The following is a 21,981-nucleotide window of genomic DNA, read 5'->3' on the forward strand; positions in this document are numbered from 1 at the left end:
CGAAATGCTGATGCTATGCGCCTGTGATTGGCCGATATTTTTTTGTGTAATTTGTGATTGGTTGAAAATTACGTCTTTGCCTTTTCAGAAGCAAAAGGTCGGCTATGGAGTTAGTCAGCGTCTGCACGAGGTACAGAGAGGTCGCAGGTCAGGCAGTGACTCAGAATTAACAAAATAATTTAGAGGCAGAGAATTATGCTTCAACTATCTGCTTGTACTATGAGTAGCAAGCAACCATGAGACTTACTAACAAACAGAAAATTTGAGACTTGAACCAGTCAAATTGTTTTGTGCAACCAGTTTGTATTTTCAACACAGTACAATTTTTTTTTGTGGTAGGAAGATGGCGGCCATTGCACTTGTAACAACCCAGATTACAGCCTTCCCCATGACAATCCAGTAATAATAATTTGTTATAAATTTTTGTCATATTTCAGGTTAGGTTATCAAGTGATGTAAAGTTTTTTACTTTTAAAAGTAATTGTGAACTGACCATGTCATGTATTGCGAACATAATTCACCTGGTTTAATGCTTTTGTTTTTATAATGCATAATTTCATTTTTCAAGTATTTTTTTTTTTGCTGTTTTTTTTTTGTGTGGGAAGGCGTGCTGATGTAATTCTGGGTTATTTCCATGACCAAGGCTTTGTTTCACACGCTAGGCATTGAGTTACGGTCACGGGATTGTTAGAGAGAGACAGAAATTGCTAAGGTCGTGGGAATAGACGTAAGAATTTCGTAGAAGTTTCTGTTGCCATGCGCCGTGATTGGTTTAGAATTATGTCAGCGAGCCCAGGACACTGCCTGCACAAAGGAAAGGAAGGCTTTAAAGTTAGCCATTGTTCGAGCACCGTGCCAAGAGGTCGTGGTCTGGCGATGGCTCGACTAACATAATGTTATGTTATTAAAATATAACTTTACGGCTACGGTCCGGGCAACGCCTAAGAAATAACCTATTTTCGGACATTTTAATAAATTAGAACTTTTTTTTTTGACTGTAGTCATTGGCAAAGCTCACAGTGAGGCAACATAAGCCTTTGTTAAGCCATCGCTGCCCGGAACTTATCCAGGCAATGTACCGTGAGTTATCACAAGGATAGGATATAATTCATAAGAAGTCTAGTTTTCTCTTTTCTGTATGTACATTGAAATTTTTTTTTGTGTTTGTTCTGTTATGTGGAAGACGGTGATATTTTGATTTTACGTGAATAAAAAACAACAGGAAATACATCAAACACTGCCTATGAATTGCTTTGTGACCTGCTACCAACCTGTATGTTCACTCATCACCTAATTTTGAGCTAGCCGGAGGTGATGAGCTGTAACACATTTGTAAATCTTCATGAAAGATGAAGGAAAAAAAAAAAACAACTTAAAATTAACAACTGTTGTCCCGAAAAATTTTATTTCATTAATAAATCATCTATAGTGATATTTTGCCTGGAACTTTAATACTATTTCAATATTCAATCAAAATTTCATCAAGTGTTAATGTATATGCAATTGAGATCATAACTAGCTGGCGAGGTCCAGATCGTAACAATTTTATTTATAAATTAACTACGTATAATATATAAGGTGGGAAAACCTGCACATCAATGTCATAGTAAAATGAATAAAACATAGTAATGTAGAGAAATCTGTACAAAGAAAAAAAAAATTGGTTTTTTTATTTAACTGCAACAAAAGTATGTAAATATTTTACACGTAAAGCATTTTTTCTTTGCAAAATGATAATTCTTGATAGTGTAATGTTTTGCTCTATTAGCATTGTTACAGTAGGAATTTATTAGCATGAAGAAAAAAAAAGACGATGGACTGAAAGATTTTTGTTTGGAACAGAGGGTCTTGGTTTAGCATTTGACACAAGCAGAAGCATTTTGTCCAGAATGAGCTTCACTACGGCAATATATTTAATTGAACTAGTTAGAAGCTATGAAATTACAGAAATTATAATTAAGCATTCTACGTTGCTGGAAGATAAATTTATTTTGTGTATGTGCAAGAATATATAAGGGAAATGAACTTAGCGTCACAATACGTTTACTATTTTAACTGATGTCGATGAGAACCTTTGTGAGTGTTTATGATTAACTGCATTGGAAGTGGAAATCAGTTACATCAACTATATTTGCACATATATATATAACTTTACTGGTTTCGTGTTATTTGAATTATCAAGATCAATACGGACCACGTCGAAACACAGCTGTTAGTGGTTTGCTACAAGATTTAAGAACTGACTTCAACTAGTAAACAATTAGGGGATGGTGTTACTTCGGTGAATCGTCGACAACCTCAAAACAGAGTTCTGGAGCCGGAGTGGTCTACCGCTGTTATAGAAGGATTTCGGCACTCCGAGAGACATAGCACACTGTTTTGAAACTTTGGCGTAGGCTATTCCAGTACTATCACTATGGTGGTTTGGAGAAGGACCCGTATCACAGTAATCAACGCTGGACGAAAACTAATATTTCCTAATGTAGGAAATACAATGAAACCCGATAGTAAATGTGGTATATAAATACGGTAAATTTTGTTATATAGGGTAGCTATTTGTGTAGTGTATAATGTGTTGCGTGTAATTTAGAGTAGTGATATAAGTTTATTAGTTAACATTAAAATTAAGTATCATTTTAACTTCTGTTTTAATTCTTCATAGTAGATTCTCATTTGTTTTACAGCCTATTTAAGTGCTTTGATTCAACCTTCCATTTTCCCCATAAATCATGAGGATACCAGAGATATTCTTATAATGTTGTTATTGAATAACGTCTTTATTGACTTTGCTGAGTAATTTTAAAATGTTGATATTCATGTGTTTGAAGTAGAGGATTTTGTAGACTCTAACTGATATTTAATGTAAAGATTTCAACACTCTGGTATTGGTAACTGTCATGTATTGCACTACTACAATAGTATAGCATTTGAATGTTAGCTATATTTAACTATGTGGCCATAGGCGGCATGGCCACTTGATTTTAGATTTATTTTAATTAATTTTGAATTATGGCTGCTACGTAATTTTAGTTTTAATATTTGCCCCGTTCTTTTTTTTAAAAAGTATTGGTTTGTTATAAGTTTTGTAAATCTTATTTTTAAATATGTTTTTATATTATGTTATTTTTTACGTTAATGGTTTAGTTTCTTAATATTTAATAATAACGCTTTGGACTTTCAATCAAAATACTGTGTGCGACGCTCCCCCGCTGTGAGCATGCAAATGGACTGTTCCAAGGCTATAAAGTGGTGGGGGAAATACGTCAAGAAAAAAAGAAAAAGACAGAATGAGCTGTAGGCGGGGAGTCGTCAGCTGATCGCCGTGTGGCGTGTGTGCGCTTCGAGCGTAACGGGCGCGATGGCTCGTGGTATTGGGCCTGGGCAAGCTCGCGAATACTTTTTCAATAAAATCAGCTGACGTGTATTGAGCATTGGGGAATACTTACGTCGTCACGGGTGCCGCCAAGAAGAAGAAGAGTTCACGCTACATTTTCCGTTGATTGCAGAGTTAATATGAAGCATTTAGCACCTCTGCTAAATTACAGCCCGCTAAACTCCGGGCCAGGAGGTCCGGGGTGTGATTCAACGTACATCGTTCGTCCAAGTAAGTGATTCCGGCCCTGAACTCTTGCCCCTGTAATCCCGGGGCGTTGATTTGGACTTTGCCAAAATAAGAGTGAATAATTCAAAAATAACTTCTGCAAAAAGACCCCGCCCACAACTTCGAGTGTATGTTCCATTGTGGTACCAATTTTAACGAACCCTGTATCATGCTTGCCGCGAAGCGTCGAAAATTAAAAATCACCCGGGTGTAATCAAGACATTTTAGAGTGACATTTATTTTTATTAACTTTTATTTAAAAAGAATTGTAATTCATTATTTATATACACACACACATACACACACACACACACACACACACATATATATATATATATATATATATATATATATATATATATATATATATATATATATATATATATATATATATATATATATATATATTTGGAGCAGCTTTTCATCAATGTCTGATTTTATTAATGGGTTTATTACAGTATTTATTTATTGGTATATACTAAAACGTGGCTCTATTAAAAGCCTCTGTAGCTCTATAGGGCAAAAGGTTATAGGTATTATTGTAATCTTTTTGAGATTTTGTTTTCAATTAAATTGCCTGCCATGTTCATGCCCAAGTAGTCCTATTAAAGTTTTAGGCATTTCAAGTAATTACGTGTTTTTCGTTTTAAATACTATTACTCTGTTCTCTTCCTTTTCCAAAAGGTCTTTGAATAATTTACTTAAGAATTTTGGGGCACCCGTTTATTGGAGCAGCCCGCAAAATAATAATTTGAAAAAGATTAAGAATTTACGTGGAGTGTTTAAGACTGTTCCCAGACGGGTGTCTGACTTGTGGTGGTGTGACACAGGGGGTGCCAACCACGACAACTAGTATATAATCCCCTAATTTAAATATGTAATTAATAACTCAATTTTATTTTGCATACAATAATGTCAAGTTCTGTGCAGATAAAGATAGAAAATCATAACTGTTGTTTACTGAATAAATTATGTTAACTTAGTTTCCTTCTGAGTAAAGAAATTTTGTTAATATTAAATATTTTCAAGGGTCTGCAATGGCACCCAATTTCTGATAACTTAACTACTACTTTCAATCACTGACTAGATTAACATTTTTCCGTGTGTATAGCTGGTATCACTATATCTTAATCGGAGACATAGTTTACATATGCAGCTACTTCTCACTTGTAGGGGTTAAACACACACTTTCGTGGGTGAGACTTAACATAAAATAGCTTTTTTCCTTCATTAAATTAAAATGGCTCATTATAGACTAATTAACACGTAATGGTACAATCAATATTTGTAACAAACTGCAAATCGACAATTTTTTTTCAAAATAATATATATATATATATTTTTTACACAGTTTTGGTTTTGCAACTATAAAGTCCTGGAATTTTATAAAAATTTTAAAATTTGAAATCAATCCCAGAAATAATTTCAACATTATTAGACTACTTAACATACACAATATCTTAATGTACAAAGTAACTAAAAAAATTACTTTTACATATTTATACTGACATCGTCCAGGGCTGCACCCATCTGAGCCCGATGTGCCACCACCTCCCTCCCCTCCTGTTAATCCTCCCGGCTGACATGTTTTTAAATAGCGCGCCGCCGCAAGAGGGCGCTGTAGAATCAGTGCTTCGCTCCCAAGAAATAATAATACTGTGCAAGTCTTTTGTTTTGTTCCCCAAGTGCCATATGTTTTTATATCCAAATTGATTGTAATTTTTATGTATTTCGTTCTCTAACTACGTCAGCGGCACGACGGGAAACAGGTAACTGTTCAGGGCGCTTGGCGCCAAACACCACCCCACCCCCCCCCTTTCCTGCTACCTCGGCGGCCATTGCTCGCGCAGTCGCTTCCCGTCGCTACCTGAAGAAAGACGCTCCGTTCCAGCTCTCCGAGGACTTCGCCTTTGTGCGCCTGTCGAGGTGGTTGGACCACAGCTGTGCCTGTCGTGCCGCGAGGCATTTTCATAGAGCGATTGTGTTTGCGTCCTTCGAGTGTTGTTTGTCGGCGTGTGGGGCGCCCTGAGATCCCACTGCGTGGTTTGTATAAACAGCGTGCCCGACGCTGAGAGCGGCCCAGGTCAGTGGTTAGGGTAATAGCTGAAGGGGGAAACGAGTCACGCCGCCACACGGGCTACGTCACGCCTGAGACAGAGTCTTCTCGCCGAGTCCGTGCCCCCTAGACACGGTGGCGCCCACTAAACGTACAATTTAATTACTACCAAATCCCCCGACCATGTCAATACATACCTAACATTCCATTATAAAAAGCATGTAGTATATACAAGTGTTCTTAAAACTATACTGGTAATTCACTGAACAGTAAGGTGAACAATGGGAGAAATACCATAGATCACTAAAAATATTTTCTGAAAATACTTTGCTGAAGTTTATGATCAGCCCCGTGATGTGCAGTTTCAACCACAAACGCATAAGTATGAAACTAACTTAATGCCACCTATCATTACAATCAGCCGCGTTCTTTGGGCTATTAAATGTCTAAAATCAACCAAATCAACAGGAGTAGATGGTATTCCCAACTTTATTATTAAGGGCTGCAAGGAGATATTAGCACCTATTTTAGCTCACATTTTCAATAAAAGTCTGACTTCTGGAATCTATCCAAAATTATGGAAACAAGCTATTGTTTTCCCAGTATTAAAAAAAAAGGTGATAGACAATTAGTTACTAATTATAGATCAATATCACTTTTATGTGGCTTTTCTATTTTTTGAAAAAATTATACATAAACATATTTATTTTCATACATCCCATTTAATAGCGGATAGTCAACACGGTTTTGTACCTGGTAAAACTACGATCACAAATTTATTTGCGTTTGTTAATTATACGTACGGCGAAATTTTATCCCGCAAACAAGTGGATGCTATTTATTTCGATTTAAGTAAAGCATTTGATACATGCAAGCACTCTCTAATTGTAGATAAATTAATTAGTTTTGGTTTGAATGCCTCCTACACTAATTGGTTCTGTAACTATCTAAATGAAAGATCCTTTGTTGTTCATATTTGTAGCACTTTATCTTCATCTTTTAATGCACCGTCAGGAGTGCCTCAGGGTGGAACCTTATCACCTTACTTATTTGTAATTTTTATAAACGACATAGTTAATGTTATTCAGCATTCCAGAGCTCTGCTCTATGCAGATGATCTAAAAATATATAGTACAATTAGAACACCAAGTGATTGTATATTGTTACAAGAAGATATAAATAATGTAACTAAGTGGTGTCAAACTAACGGAATGAAATTAAATGTAAAGAAGATTAAAATTATATAATATTCTAGGAAAACATATAAAGAAAATTTTAACTATGTAATAAACAACAACATTATACAGAGAACTTATTGTATGCGTGATCTAGGTATTCTCTTAGATTCTAAATTTTATTTTCATCACCACGTGGATAATTTAATTGCAAGTGCAAACAAAATAATAGGGCTCATTAAATATTTAACTTATTTGGCTAGCTCTCTTGATTCTGTAATTAGTCTTTATTTTACCTTAGTAAGATTAGAGTATGGCTCTGTCATCTGGAACTCTATAACTACCACTGACTCAAATAGACTTGAAAATATACAAAAGAAATTGTTTAGATACATTTTTAACAAACATTTAATAGATAATAATTCAGAGAATTTTAACTACGACTTAACCCTTAAAACCCTGAACACGCATACACTGCAGTTTAGAAGGAAAGTTTCTGATACTGTTTTTGTTATAAATTGTTTTATAAATGTTTACCACAGCACTGAAATATTAAACAAAATTGGTCTCTGAGTTCCTTCAATCAATCATAGAACAATGCGACCTTTTCGAATGTATCACATAAAAAATGAGCTATCAAAACGGTGTACTGATAATTCTAATGATATTTTGAAAGATTTAGACCCTTTCAAAAGGGCAAAAATCTCAACGAAAGACATTTTGATTCCTTAATTTTCTTGCAGTTAAGATAATTTCTGATGTAAATAATGAATTATTGTTATTTCATTGATAATGAATTAATTTAAAATTAACAAATTTAGTAATTATATTTTTTTAAAGCGTTTTTTGTCATGTTTTTTATGTTTGTGTTGTTCCATTTTATTGTTGTGTTATTATTGTGTTTTGTGTATGTTATTGTTATTTTTTGTATTTATTTGTTAAGTGCCCACCTGTTAAAGGCTCTGACTGTTGGTAGGCACTCAAATAATAATAAATAAAAAAATATTAAAAAAAAAAAATACAAGTGAATTCACTGGTATGAAAGGAAAACCTATAAAAGAATCACTAAAAAGAAAAATACTGTTTTTCAACATACACAAAATATAACACTTTGCAGAAACAATACATAATAATTTTCTTTGAGATAACAAACAGCACTAAGAGAACCAACCTTTCTGATGTGGAAGCCAGCTGGTTACTATGCTTGTCCCCTAGTTTCAAAACATTAAGGATATCAGATGTGGTGACTGGTTTTGTGGACTTTGTCTTCAGCACCATTACCTTGTAGTTGCTGTGGTTGCCCTAAATACACCAAACGAAAATTACTTTGAGCTACAAATAAAAAAAATTAAAACTCATACAAAGAGGTCCACCAATTATTTTTATATCTTATCTTATACTTTTCCATTATGTGCTACTTGGTTATATTTTACGTTAAAAAAAAGTATGAGTGAGTTTTCCAGTGCTCGCCAATGAAGGGTAAACATCTCTCGCCTTTTCCAAACCTAACTATAATTCTGTTAACAAGATGGTATATTATTAATTTTTCAGGACTAACTGAACAACAGGAGTACCGAATCTGTCGCATGTAAATACCTTAATGATGAACCTGGGTCATTTCCCCCTAGACCGGGATTGTTATTGCCTGCGTTCTTGATGTTATACTTCCTTAGGTGTGTTGAGGGTGAAATTTTAGTATGCACCAGAAATACAATGAAATAAGCATGCATTACACAATAAAAATTTAACAGGTTGAAAGTCCAATGCACATGCATGCAAAAATTGCTACAGCCACAAGCCGAAGTCGATAAAATGGCAGACCCACATGTGGCAATATGGACCCATGTCCATTAAATTTTGCGAACATCAAGGAACGTATTGGTGTGCCAAAGTAAACTTTATGGTAGTGAAACTACCATGAAATACATTTTCTAAAATTGAGTAGTCATAACAAGATATAATCACAACTTTCAAATACCTATCATTTATTAGCCATAAAAATTGTGTTGGAACAAATGTGGCATCAAAGTTGTTTGACATTTTGTTGGTTCTGTATATCATTACGAAAATGGCGCTATCTTTTAAGTATTTTTCAAAATAAATTGTAGTCCAATAGATACATTTAAACAAAATCAACCTGAGACTTTCTAAAACACAATTCTAACACTAAGTATAAGTATGTATAATTGTTTTTTGCTTAAATGACATAAATCAGTCTGTAAATATTTCTTACCAACAAACCTTAACCTAATTGAGATACAACCTTTTAGATTTTACAGTAAAAATTTCATCACAAAATTAATTTATACAAAATGGTGTCAAACATATGTAGGCTAACAAATTATTGTTTCTCTACAGTATGACGAATGCTGTGATATCTCTACATTTCAATGATTAAAAAGGATTGTCAAAATGTTAATGCGTACTTTTTAATTTGTCATTATTTATTTTTATGACTATAAATTATAACATAAATTATTAAAGGATAGTTGTACTATTATAAAGTTTAGTTTGGCACACCAATACGCTTAGTACATCCCCCCAATGTTTGCGAAAGTTGATATACAGATAAATCATGCAAATCCGCCATCTTGTAGAGATTTCTGAGACTTCCACATATGGTAGCACCTTGTTTAAGACACATTTCTGTTCTAATCAACTTCCATTCCATTCAATAAATTACTCCTACCAAATGCTGTACATTAAGAGCTAAGATATTAACACATTGAAAATGCATAGATGGAAAAACAAATGTAAAAATATGTATACATTAGCATATGATCATAAAACATTGTAGCTGATGAAAGGAATAATTTCAAAAGCAACATCAAAGCAGAACTTATCAATGTTCAAAATGTGTTGAATTTTTTTCAGTTACACTCAAACAATGGTTTTCAAAGACCCGAGAATATTTTTAAGAGAGATCCTTTTCCAGGTGTGTAATTTAAAGAAATAATTTTACCAGCACAAAATTTAGATTTAACTCATGAGTAATGTTGTTAAGTTTAAACTCTAGGACAGATAACAGCAAGCAGCATGGAAGCAGGATACACAGACTAAACATGCAAGTCAAGGGTTTTAATCCTAGAACACACTACCAAGAACCAACTAGAACCTGAGATTCCAAAGAAAAGATAAAGCCTGATGAAGACTTTCCTCCCTAGGACCAGCTAAAAGGACATTGCAAATGAAAGATGCCATATTACAGTATTACTACAGTTTTGATCATTTCCAAAATTTGAAATAAATGCTAAAGACCAATGACTTAACAGGGTTAAATATTTGTAGCAGCTAGTCACTATTAACTTCAGTATGTATATGAAATTATTTACCCTACTTTAACAAAGTCAAATTTTGAATATCAAGCTATAGAAATTAGTTATGGTCAAAGAACTGTGAAACAAAGATGGTGTCTTTTGGTGCCTGTTTCTTTCCCATGGCATTCCTGCTACCACATGTAGCAAAACCTCTAGAATGAAATTGAAGGCACTGCATTTTTGTGTTTTTGTTATATAAGATTTCTTTATTAAGCGGTGAAATGAAACAATGTTAGTAAATCTAAAAAATCACATTTTACACTTTTCCTGGACACAAGAATGCATTGTCACAAAAATCCGCAATGCATCTGCAATATAAAACTGTTTTTGAAAGAAAAGGAATTTTTACATTCATATTATAAATGTTCAAATTCCAAAATGCTATAAAATTGTCCCCCTCAACACACAATATTATGTGGAATTTTTTTTTTTCCAGTTGAGCTAAACTTACAGACACTAACACAAATTCATACATCACTTATTAATGATTTGTAGCACAGTTTTCAAAGTTTGTACTTCTTTGTAATAGAAAAAAATTAAGGACTTTTAGAAGAAATTTAAGGACATAGCTTAAACCACTGAATAAAATATTAATTGTAATTAACAGCATAATTTTAGGTAGAACATAATCTTAAAGGTATCAAGATGTAGACTTTTTAAATTAAAATACCTCAAAAAAATTTAAAACTGATCTTGCAACTGATAAGCAATAAACAATGTTCCATCAGAAATGTGGAGTGTTAAAAACAGAAACAATACTGAAGACTGAAAATAATCAAATGAGTATTTAGCTATTTACTCTTGCACAACTGTTCAATCAAGTTTATTTTAGACTTCACATATAAGGTGTTTATTTTCCACAATTGTGTTTCTAATCACATTTAACTTGAAACACAACTTAAATATTCCTGTAAGATTCTGCTTCTAGTGAAAGACTCTACAGATGCTTCTGCAGCAATGCCTGTCTCCGAATAGGCCTTCTTTCATTTGAATTACTCTAGTAAAAAGCCACAATTTTTCTCTCATTGCAAACGTTAATAAACATTAGATACTTTTAGGCACCATAGAAAAAAACAAGAACTTTATAAAGTGTGCTGTATTATTTATGTTTCTTATTGTTTCATAAAATATTTACAATAGCTGTTTGTTCATTTTCAACATAAAAAATACATATTGATAATTTGAAGATAAATAATATGAATTGATACTAATGAATCTTTGTTATAAACTGGAATTTCAAGCAAAACAGAGAAAATGTCTGTTTCATAGCCATGACAACACCTCATGTTGGATACTGTTTTGACTAGGACTTCGCAAACAGTTTGCTATAAAGAGGTTGTATATACAGAAAACCACTCACTATCTATATGCATGTTGATGGCAGCAGTAATAGATGCCAATCCTACAGATATTAAATAAAATAATTCTAATTGAGAAAGGTAACCTCATAAGCAATTTTTCCCATAAAAATATGCCAAAATTTGCACTGTAAAGCAAATACATAAAAGTAAATTAAAAAATGATATTCTACATCAATAGGAACAAGATGATAAGGCAAATTGCAATAAAACTGAAATAACACGCAACATCGAAATGCACATTAATATTCCATTTAGCAACAAAATGTAATTAAAAACATGAAATCAATCAGCAATCTGACAGAAACAAACTCAAATACCAAAATTTTATCTTTTATACAGTAAATTGATTAAATGTAATTTATTTACCATTAATTTTGTAGCAAAATGTACAAACTAAATGCACTGGAAAAACATTATGTTGTTTGATTTTGCATTTCTTATTAGTTACACATATTTTACATTTATGATATTGGAATATTTTTCAAACACACAAAAATTTGCCTATTTTTACTTTTCTGAGTATTTCTGTTCTAGACTATTTTGATCAAATAAGTATTATGAAATATTTTATTTTCATTACTGTTGAATAATACACCATTTTTATAAATAAAGACAATGCTTAAAAATAAAAACAATAACAATGAATTCTCCTGTTTTAAAAACAAAATTGACCTAAAATAAAATCTTATAATCTTGTCCCTGTACACAAGTCTTTCAAATTTAAAAAATCTTACCAATTTCAAGTTAGAATGAAGTGTGAACTCTTCTTGAGCAGGCATAGTGCAATCTTCCTGATCTGGCTCCTCTTTAAATTCTGTCATCATACCCTCCACAATGTTAGATTCAGAATATTGAATTGCTTGATTCAATTCATTTGAGATCATTTCCGAATCTTGCAAACACTCTTCATTGCTCGTCATAACGTCGGTTTGCTGAAGATTTTCAGCGATAGCTGGATACTGAGCATCACTATCAATACTTGAATCCTGCAAATTTCCAGTAGTTTCATTCATGAGTGAGCCATCAACATTTTCATATACTTCTAAAGTATCTGTATTTTCATCAGTTGCTGTATCTTGAACCTGTGAATTTGTAACTTCGTCAAATTCTTGTAAACCATCTTCAGCCAAATTTTCATTATTTTCTTCATGAGACATATCCTTTCCTACATCTATAAATTCTGTATCAACCTCAGATTTTATTTCATCTATTTCATGCTCCTGTAAAATAAAATCATATTATTACTTAAAAAGTGTGCATATTACACAGAGATAATGTCTAATATTATCTTCAATGGCATAAGAAGCTAAACAGTTGACTACGCACAACTTAACTTAGTATTAAGTATACATGCTAAAAGTTTCAAGGAAAGTCAGTCTGTTTAAGTGAAATTAAATTATTTGCTAGTGACTGTCCTGAGATAATTAATGTAAGAAATGTGCCTCATTAGAAATAAGCCAGTTTTAACAGAACATGAATGTTGGGGAAGAATAGATGTAACAAATGTATGGATGAAATGTAGGAAATATTTCATTAGGAACAAAAATGTCCCAGAAAACAAAGTACCAAAATTCATCCTACTAAAGTAATTTTTAAAATTAAAAATTACACTTGATTTTAAGGAATGTACAAACCACAATAACATATTTTAATTTCCCACCACATGTTGTGACAAATCATTAAAATATGGCAAAGTTTGAACTACCTGAGCCAAAGAATAACTTCATAACTTTTGATATTTCGACAGGGTTTCTACAACTTCATATAACAATTTTGTAAACAAATAAACTCAAATAGAATCTAGTGTATAAGTGTGCAAGGGAAAAAGGACACAGATTGAGATAACTAAGAAATTTACTTGTTTCTTCTTCTGATGTTTCCGTTCAAGCTAATGTTTTGTACCATCAATTTTGTCCGTACTCTATTAGCTCATATCGTGCTACTAACAGTGCTGGGGAAAAAAGGGCATGCAAGATGCACACTCACATTTTCTTGAGAAGGAAGTCCGAGGAGGTTCCTCAGAACGGAGTCAGCATCCAGACAAGTGCTGACGAGCTTGTGACACACCTCCAGCTTCTCCATACAATCCTCACATATGTTCACAGGCAGCAAGTCCTTGTCTGTGACCTGCCAACACAAGCCACATACGTCCCTCTCCGAAGCTTGATTTGGGGGATGGTGCACCAGCATCATAGTCAACAAAACAAATTATTTATTTTTAAAATCTTTAACCAATGTTATTGTTAATTTTCTAGAATTTTTAATATTCAAGATTTTGTCAAAAACTATAAAGAATTTAGAGGTAAAACATTCATTAATACATGATTAAAACCATAACTTTATGTGTAATCTTTATTAATTAAATGTATTTACAATTTTAATTGTAATAAATGAGATGTCACGAAATTATAAATTAATTTGTGAGTTTATACACTTTTCATTTTCAAATCAAATATTTTACAATCTGTTGTCTGGAAGATGGATGTCAATTTAGTCTTTGGTTTATTACGAAGGTACAAAAGTATCCACTGAAGTTTTATCAGCGTGTAATTATGGATACAAAGAATTACCTAGTGTGCTCGACAGTAGCGACACCTTTCAACAGTTTTCCAAACTTCTTCAACGCATGTTCTCTTTCCGCCTTCGCTCAGTACCCAGTGTGTTGGGAAGGTGAGAGAAAAATTGCCATTAGTAGTCTGGGGGGGGGAGGGGGGGGGGAGAGAATCCCCAAGGGCCAGATGCCAGGAAGGACCCGGTTATGTGTCGAGATTTTATTTTAATGCTTGAGTTTATCCTATTCTTAGGAAACCTTCCAAGTTATGCGATAAGCACATATCACATATTCAGTAATAGTTACAGTAATGTTTATAGTTTTTTTGCCTTGTGGGGTTAAAAAACTTTTAAACTGAGTCATGGGAAGGGGGACTGACAAAATTATTTCCCCCCAAACCTTAGTGTCTCTTGACAGCCCTGCGGAAGAATAAAGATATTTCAGAAAGAAAAAAAAAATTTTGAAGTTCAAACACACTCTCTCTCAATAAACAAAACAATGCGTTTGGAATAGCTTTACTAATCTGTTATGTCTTGTACTTAGCATTGTAATTAGACTAGTTTTTGTCTGCGAGTTAGAGATGTTCTTAGGAATAAGAAATGCTGAGGAATCTCAACAGTAATACACTTGCTCCGAAAACAAAGCAAATAACATGTTAAAATTTTTGTCTAAAATTAAATTTTTGCACAGCAGTAGTCAGCTGTGCTTAACAACATACCAAAGATCTACCGCCGTATATTTTTTGCATTACACAGAACTACATACAATTAAGTCCTAGATGATGGCATCTTACAGCTTTCCATTAGAATGCTTTTACTAATGTAGTTTTTACAGAAGACTCTAGGTAAAGAAATTAAAAATATTAAAGAAACGATTTTGTACACAACCATGTTAAAAACATCTCAAAGTTTAATTTTAAAAATAAAATAGAAATTGTTAGTAAGTTGTGGAAAAAATCGTTTTGCCTCAGTCACAGAAATAAAAATATGATTTACTAAAAAATAAAAAAAAACCATGTTAAGGTATTTTTCTTATTCTTTTAGCTTTAATAGAGTAGGTTTACAAATAGTCTAAGGTAATTAGTTGCATCGCTAGAGCAGCCCAACACAACCATGAATACCTAATATTTAACAATTTGAGGTTTTATTTGTTTAGGATCGCTGCAAATACATAAGAGAAATTGAGATTTGAGTACTTTAATTATATTCACTTAAGTAGGACGTTATTAATCTGCTTTCCTCTAGTAAAGGATTTTTGACTACACCAATCCCTCATGTAGCATGATTAATGTGTTCCTAAAAATATTCTTGCTATCTGAAATCACTTATTTGAAACATTGGTCTCCATAAATAGTAAGTTAATTTACTTAGTGATCACGTAATATAATTGCATAGAATAGCACTCAATGATAAAAATTGTCACACCATTTATTTTTATAAGCCTACCATCAAATCCTTTGTATGACAAATGTGACATCGCGTAACAGGATGTAGTTATCAACAGTCGGCTGATTGACTTGCCCGCCTTGCATCTTCAATTCACATCACATACCCTTCCAAAAACTTTCCAACCCATCCTTTACTGGAAGTCAAACTGATATTATTGTCCGGATATTTACAATTTTATTTTTCAAAAATTAAAGTGCTTATTTGCATATCACTGCTTGGTTAAAACAAATCCTATCAGGCTCATGATTTTTTTTTCATTGCACCATTCACTTAACAACCTTTTCCATGTGAATCATCTGTTCATTTCTGTTCCAGTAACTGATGTCAAATATTGTCCTGCCAGTAAAAAACATAGCATCAGACTTATACAAACAATTTTAGAGACCTTATTTCATTCGATTGTGCACACAGTTTAAATTCTGCACCCCGTAATACTCCTAGTTTTGTTTAAATACTTGAACACGATGCATTATGCTCTCACTTGGAAACCATGATTCCAACTGCAGGTGCTTGTGCACGTACAGTTACAGGCAGACGAATTGGCACTCGCTTTTGTTTGTGCGTGCGAGTTCCCTGACACTGGTTAGACAAGTTCATCACGGCCCGGTCTGTGGCCGGGTGACAACGGTACGGCACGGCAGCCTAAGCGTGGTCGTAAAAATATTTTGGTCCTTTACAGTCCATAGTCGCAACTTAACTTGCCATAGCTGATGTTTGTACAACAGCCGATAGCGTTTGTTCGACCTGCTCTTCCCCCGCTCCTCGTATGGCTAACTGTATCCCACGGCACATCTGTTGTTTACCGAGCTGAAACAGACTTTGTGGCTTCATGCCTGTGGTAATTTCGTGCTAACTGAAATTTACAGATGTGCTATTCAAGACAGGGGCAGTAAAATTAACATCACGCTAAATGAATTTGTGCAATCTGAAGACATGCTAAGTAAGGAATAGGTAAAATTGTATTTAAAAAATTCTTCCAAGCTTGACAACAGGAACACCCAAGAAAAATTTAATTATTTCTAATGTAAATACGTACAAATTATTTCAAGCTGGCTATAGTTCTAATAGGTACCTCAAGCCGGATTTAAATTATCATTTATTTTGAAAAGTGTCTGATTAGAATTTGAATACAGGTTAAAATTTAGGTTAAAGTCATATATCATTCATGGGTAAAGTACTGCCCACGGACCAATTGCGGCCCTTGGGGCTAGTTAATACAGCCCGCAACTTGGTTTTGAAAACCCTTACAATTATACACAGGACATAATGTATTTTCTGCGTAGCTAGAATAGAATAATGGTTTTCTTCTAATTGCATTTTAAGTACGGTATTATCGCATATAATATTAAATGAGTTTGCACGCAACTTCGCGTAGGCTTAGTGCCATAGTAGATATCTGTAGATCGGTAGCATGGCGATGTGGAGTACAATGCGTGTGGCAGTGTTCACACTGGTGTCTTCACAGTGGCTGGCCTGTAGAACACACGGAGTTGCTCGGCTAAGTTCAGAACAAATCGGGCACTACCATTTTCGTTTCGTCTGTTCTCAAGGTCAGTATAGTTCGGACAGTCATGTAGTCAGTGTCAAGTCACCTCTGCAGCTGTATGTCTGGCTTGTGTTTCTATTGTTTTGCTTTGTTGGTGATGATTTTTGTATGTTACAATGGCAAGTAAAAAACAAAAAATTGATTCAGAATGTCGTGTTTTTAAAGATGAGTGGACTTGGAAATATTAAGGACAAATCTGTGTGTCTCATTTGCGATGAAGCTGTAGCCGTATTCAAAGAATTCAACATCTCACGACACTTCCTGACAAAACAAAACAACGCCACTTAAGAAAAACGGAAGCAAAAGCAGGAGCTCTACATAAAAAAACTGTCATGTCAGCAAAATATTTTTAAAAAACTAGCTAGCTACACATGCCAGTTACGTTGCTGCATATAATATAAGTTGTGTGTGATGTAAAAGCCAAAAATTAAGTTTATCACTTATAAAAATGTATTTAGTTCAATTTTTTTTGCCCGCCAATATATTTTTTTTTATTTGGCCCTCCCATTAAAAAGTTTGCCCATGTCTGTTATATACTATAATTACTGAGCACACAATTTCACATTGCAGATGAGGCATGATATGCTTCCAGTATGAAATTTCTTGAGTATGTAATTTGTTTTGAAGACTTTAAAAGAATGACCCAAAAGAAAAGAAATATTATTTTACAGAATAACATATTGTTATTAAGTTAATACTAATTCAGATGATAAAATTTTTAATGAAAGTCTCTGACTCATACTACTGTTTATATTTAGTCAATTTGTAATATGCATAAGCCTGGTTATGGTGCCAAACGGAAAACATAGGGATAGCGTGGGTACATGCTACAATCAAGACACCCAATCTAGTTGTTATTGGTATTCTCATGAGATGTAAAAAATCGCACTTGTTTATGTATAAGTTTACAATAATACTTCAATGAAGCAATTTCCTAATTTCTGACTTATTAAGTAAGGCCTATATATTGCATTGGTTAACATATCTTCTTTTGTAACTATAGGAAATCATCTGGTCTCCCGCGCAACTTGCAATATAGCCTAGTTCTCATTTCTTTCTGAAATGCAAATAAAAGGCATCAAAATTCAAACGAAAATATGTTTCTTTGTTGTATATAATGTGTCTTCATTCCACCCCCGTCCAATGGTAAGTGGAAAATTCAACGCCTGTTTGCCTATAGTTGGCTCGCTATTTAACGTTTGCCCTAACTTCTCGATTCTTGTTGCTTCGTCTATTTATTTTCTATTATTGACCACTGGTTCCCCTTTTTTGGTTGCAGTGGAGTTGAAGAAATGTTCAAAGAGATGGTGCCAGTGCACAGGGTTTTCTCTGACTCAAGTCCATCCTGGAATACAGCTAAATTTACACCTTTCCCTCTGGAAAGTGATCTACGAGACTCTCCCGCTTCTAGTCACCGCCAGTGAACAGTCAACGATCAAAAATTGTGAAATCAAACTATATATAGCCCCGCAATGGCTGGGCTAACATATGTTTCAGCAATTAAATTTATTTATGTTATTTTTTTTTGTGAAAACATGATTGTTAAATCTGTAAAATTTATAATCTATTTGAAATTCATAACTTTTGTTGGCGACCCTCCCCCCCCCCCCCCTCCAATTAATTCAGTTCAGTATAATTTTGTAATTTCTGATATCAAAAGAAAATAATGAAAATCATAACTAACCATAAAAAGGGTAAGCTTTAAGCAAACTTCTTCTTTTTATTTATTACTTCAAATACGATCCACTTTCTACTTCCTATTGTAAGAAGTAAGTTCCTTTTTTTTTTTTTTTTTTAATGTTTCTCCCTTGTGTATCTCTGAGTATACTGCTGTATGTTTCGCCCACTTAAAGCAGCTTCCAGAGCTTTTATAAGAAAATTAATATAAAATTAATATATTAACCACACAAGGGCAGTAACAATCATATGGCTCCAAAAAATTGCAATGAACTTATTTTTTAGAACTTGTCAACTGAATACCCAAAAATTTAAATTTAATAATGATGTATGTAAATATCCATAAAAAAAATTAATTACTTAATCAGCATTCATTCTCATAAAGCACGACTTAATAATTTATTTTTAATTTGAATGCTAACTGTTTGGAATAGAAAAACAGAATCACCAATGAGGTTTAAAGTCATGTACTTTAAGCTCAAACAAATTACATCACATTTTGAATGAGGCATCATATATGAGAATATGTTTTCAGTTATAAGAATATGTTTATTAAATTATCAAGAATAAATAGCTATATAGAAAACAAAAATCCATGACTTCCTAAATAACTATTTAAATAAATACCAATAATAATCAACTAATAGGTTTAATCTGAAGGTAATGACTAATACTATCACTTAAATAACATAGTCAATTGTAATTTACTCAGGCTATGTGGTCAATTATAAAAAAATGCTAATAGTTCTCATAGGACAATGAATGTATTTCTTATGATAAGGAAATATTTTTATTCTGGTGTAATGCAATATAAATTAAACCCACCTTTACATCTACTCACAATACTTAATTGAGGCAAAAATTAACTTACTAGTGAACTTCTTGACCTAGTTAGTCAGATCTTTGTTTCCTAGGCTTAAAACATGGCAACCCAAACAAATTGAGCATAGCCCCCAGTACAATACACACACTGACAATCTGACAGCTATTAAGATTATTGTAACTTTTAACAAATATTCCATTTTAAAGCTTAAGAAATATGCAAAGTTTGCTTGAATTATTTTCATGTCAGACCCTTTATGTTTATGTAATATGTATTTTAATTTCAATAAATTAGAAAAAAACTGATTCCCAACTTTATTTATTTGCATTCTCTATAAATTATATGTTAAATTTTATTATTTTTTCTCTATTAATATGAAAAGTAATGTTTCTAGATTATTTTGGTGTTCATACTGAGAGTTTACTATAGAAATTGCATTTAAAAGTTGTATTTTTGTGGATCTGTGAGAAAAATTATTATTTAGGACTTAACTTCAATTTTTCGGAGTGATGCACAAGGTCAGCACGGTAAACTTTTGATATAATTTTCCATATATTAAAAAACCTTTGTTTCCGAAGAGTTTCCCAAGCGATGTCAGCAGCCTGCAGTACAGTAAACTTAGATGCTTAAGTTTAAGAAATATGCAAAAACAAACATTTGCAGTGGTTATTTTCATGCTTATGTAATGTCTTTTCATTCTCCGTGAATTTCAGTAAAATAGTTTTTTCCTAATATTATTGTATATTTTGCATACAAGGAGGGACCCAAAAAAAAAATATATTTGCCATAAAAAATTTATTAAATTTTTTTTTTTACAAAATGCCTTCAGTCACCTTCAAAGTACTCTCCAGTAGATGCGATGCCCTTGTCAAGTTTGAAGCACCTCTGGAACTCTTAAACTTTGATATACTCCAGTGCCCTTTGCAAAGCTGTTTTTAGTGCCGCCACATCATCAAAACGCACGAGGCTATATCTGGTGAATATGGAGGGTGGGGAATGACAGACAACCCCTGAGAGGCCAAATAGCGGTTCACTCGTAAAGCTGTATGTGTGGGGGTGTTGTCGTGATGAAGAAACCGGTCACCTGATCGCCAAAATTCCGGGCATTTCCTCCGCACATCCTCTTGCAAACGTCTTAAATCTTCCAAATAAAAATGCTGTTTAACAGTCTGGCCAGGGGGAGCAAATTCCCGGTGCACAATTCCACGAACATCAAAAAAGACAATGATCATTGACTTAACATTCAACCTCACTTGTCTTGCTTTTTTTGGTCTTCCACTGGCTTGACGCTTGCTTGGTTTCTGGGTCAGACCTGTAACACTAACTCTCATCAACTGTAATAACTTTGGTCAAAAAGTTTGGATCATTTTAAATCTCTTTTTCAAGTCCTAGCTCAAATTCATTCAAATGTTTTTTGATCCTGTTTAATAAAGCTAGGAACATATTTAGCGGCAAAATGTCTATTTGCAAATCCTCAGTCAAAATTTTCTAGCACAAGCTCAACTCACTCCTGTCTCTTCTGAAATTCTGTCAATCATGAAACGATGATCCTCAATTTTTTGGCGGATTTTTTTCAACGTTTTCATCAATTTGAGATGTTGAAGGGTGCCCAGAACAAGAATGATCTTCAACACTCATCTCATTATGTTTAAAGCACTCAAACCACTCCAAAACTTGTGTGCCACTCATAGCATCCACCTTGAAAGTCTATTGAAGCATTTGGTAAGCTTCTGTTGCCGATTTTTCAAGCAGAGAACAAATTTTCAACCACACTCTTTGTTCTTTTAAATCTGCCAAAACGACTTTGCAGGCGGAACACGAGAACAGTAAGAGAAATACAAAAATACGATCAAACGTTAACCTATAAACTGACGCCATCTGGGCAGCTGTTTAGTGAAGGTATCTACTAACCACATCTAGCAGGAGAATTCTCTACTACGTCTACTAATGGCAGTGTGCTTTCAGCCTGTTTTTTTTTTTGTTTTCCCCTCGTATTTAGTAAAAACACATTTTTAAAATTTTGTCATGTAGAATAATTATTTTAGTTTGGTTTACTGAAGTTCTACTAAAATTATTACGTTTATGGAATGCATTATTGTGAAGCGCTGCAAGAAGCTATTATTTTGTACTTAACTGCACATTTTTGGTGTGACACACAAGGTTTTCAGAGGAAAACTTTTCATTTGTTACTAGAAAATGTTGATTTTATCACTGTAAAGTACTTAATTTCCCAGAGATTAAAAAACCTCAATTTTGTGGAAGCAAACGTTACCCCAACCCTTGTGGCTGTAGCATTGTCGCAGTACGTAAACACTGCTACGCTCGGAATGCTCCAGTGATTCAATAAATTACGCTAGCCACTTGAAAAATATCTCACTTTAATGTTTAAGAAATATGCAACATATTTTGTTAAAGTTATTATTACG

The 21,981-nt window shown here is 33.4% G+C and overlaps 1 protein-coding gene across 1 annotated transcript in view; it reads right to left on the bottom strand.

The window, feature by feature from the left end:
- Window positions 1-21,981, bottom strand: part of LOC134530768 (zinc finger protein 616-like) — a 65,016-nt gene that overhangs the window by 13,504 nt on the left and 29,531 nt on the right. The window contains exons 3-5 of the mRNA XM_063365935.1: window positions 13,497-13,637; window positions 12,245-12,730; window positions 8,004-8,134 (exon numbers count right to left, since the gene is read on the bottom strand). Coding sequence (XP_063222005.1) covers window positions 8,004-8,134; window positions 12,245-12,730; window positions 13,497-13,637 — 758 coding nt within the window. The remainder of the gene's footprint in view (window positions 1-8,003; window positions 8,135-12,244; window positions 12,731-13,496; window positions 13,638-21,981) is intronic.

This window comes from Bacillus rossius, chromosome 3, assembly GCF_032445375.1.
Source record: "Bacillus rossius redtenbacheri isolate Brsri chromosome 3, Brsri_v3, whole genome shotgun sequence".
Lineage (NCBI taxonomy): Eukaryota > Metazoa > Arthropoda > Insecta > Phasmatodea > Bacillidae > Bacillus > Bacillus rossius.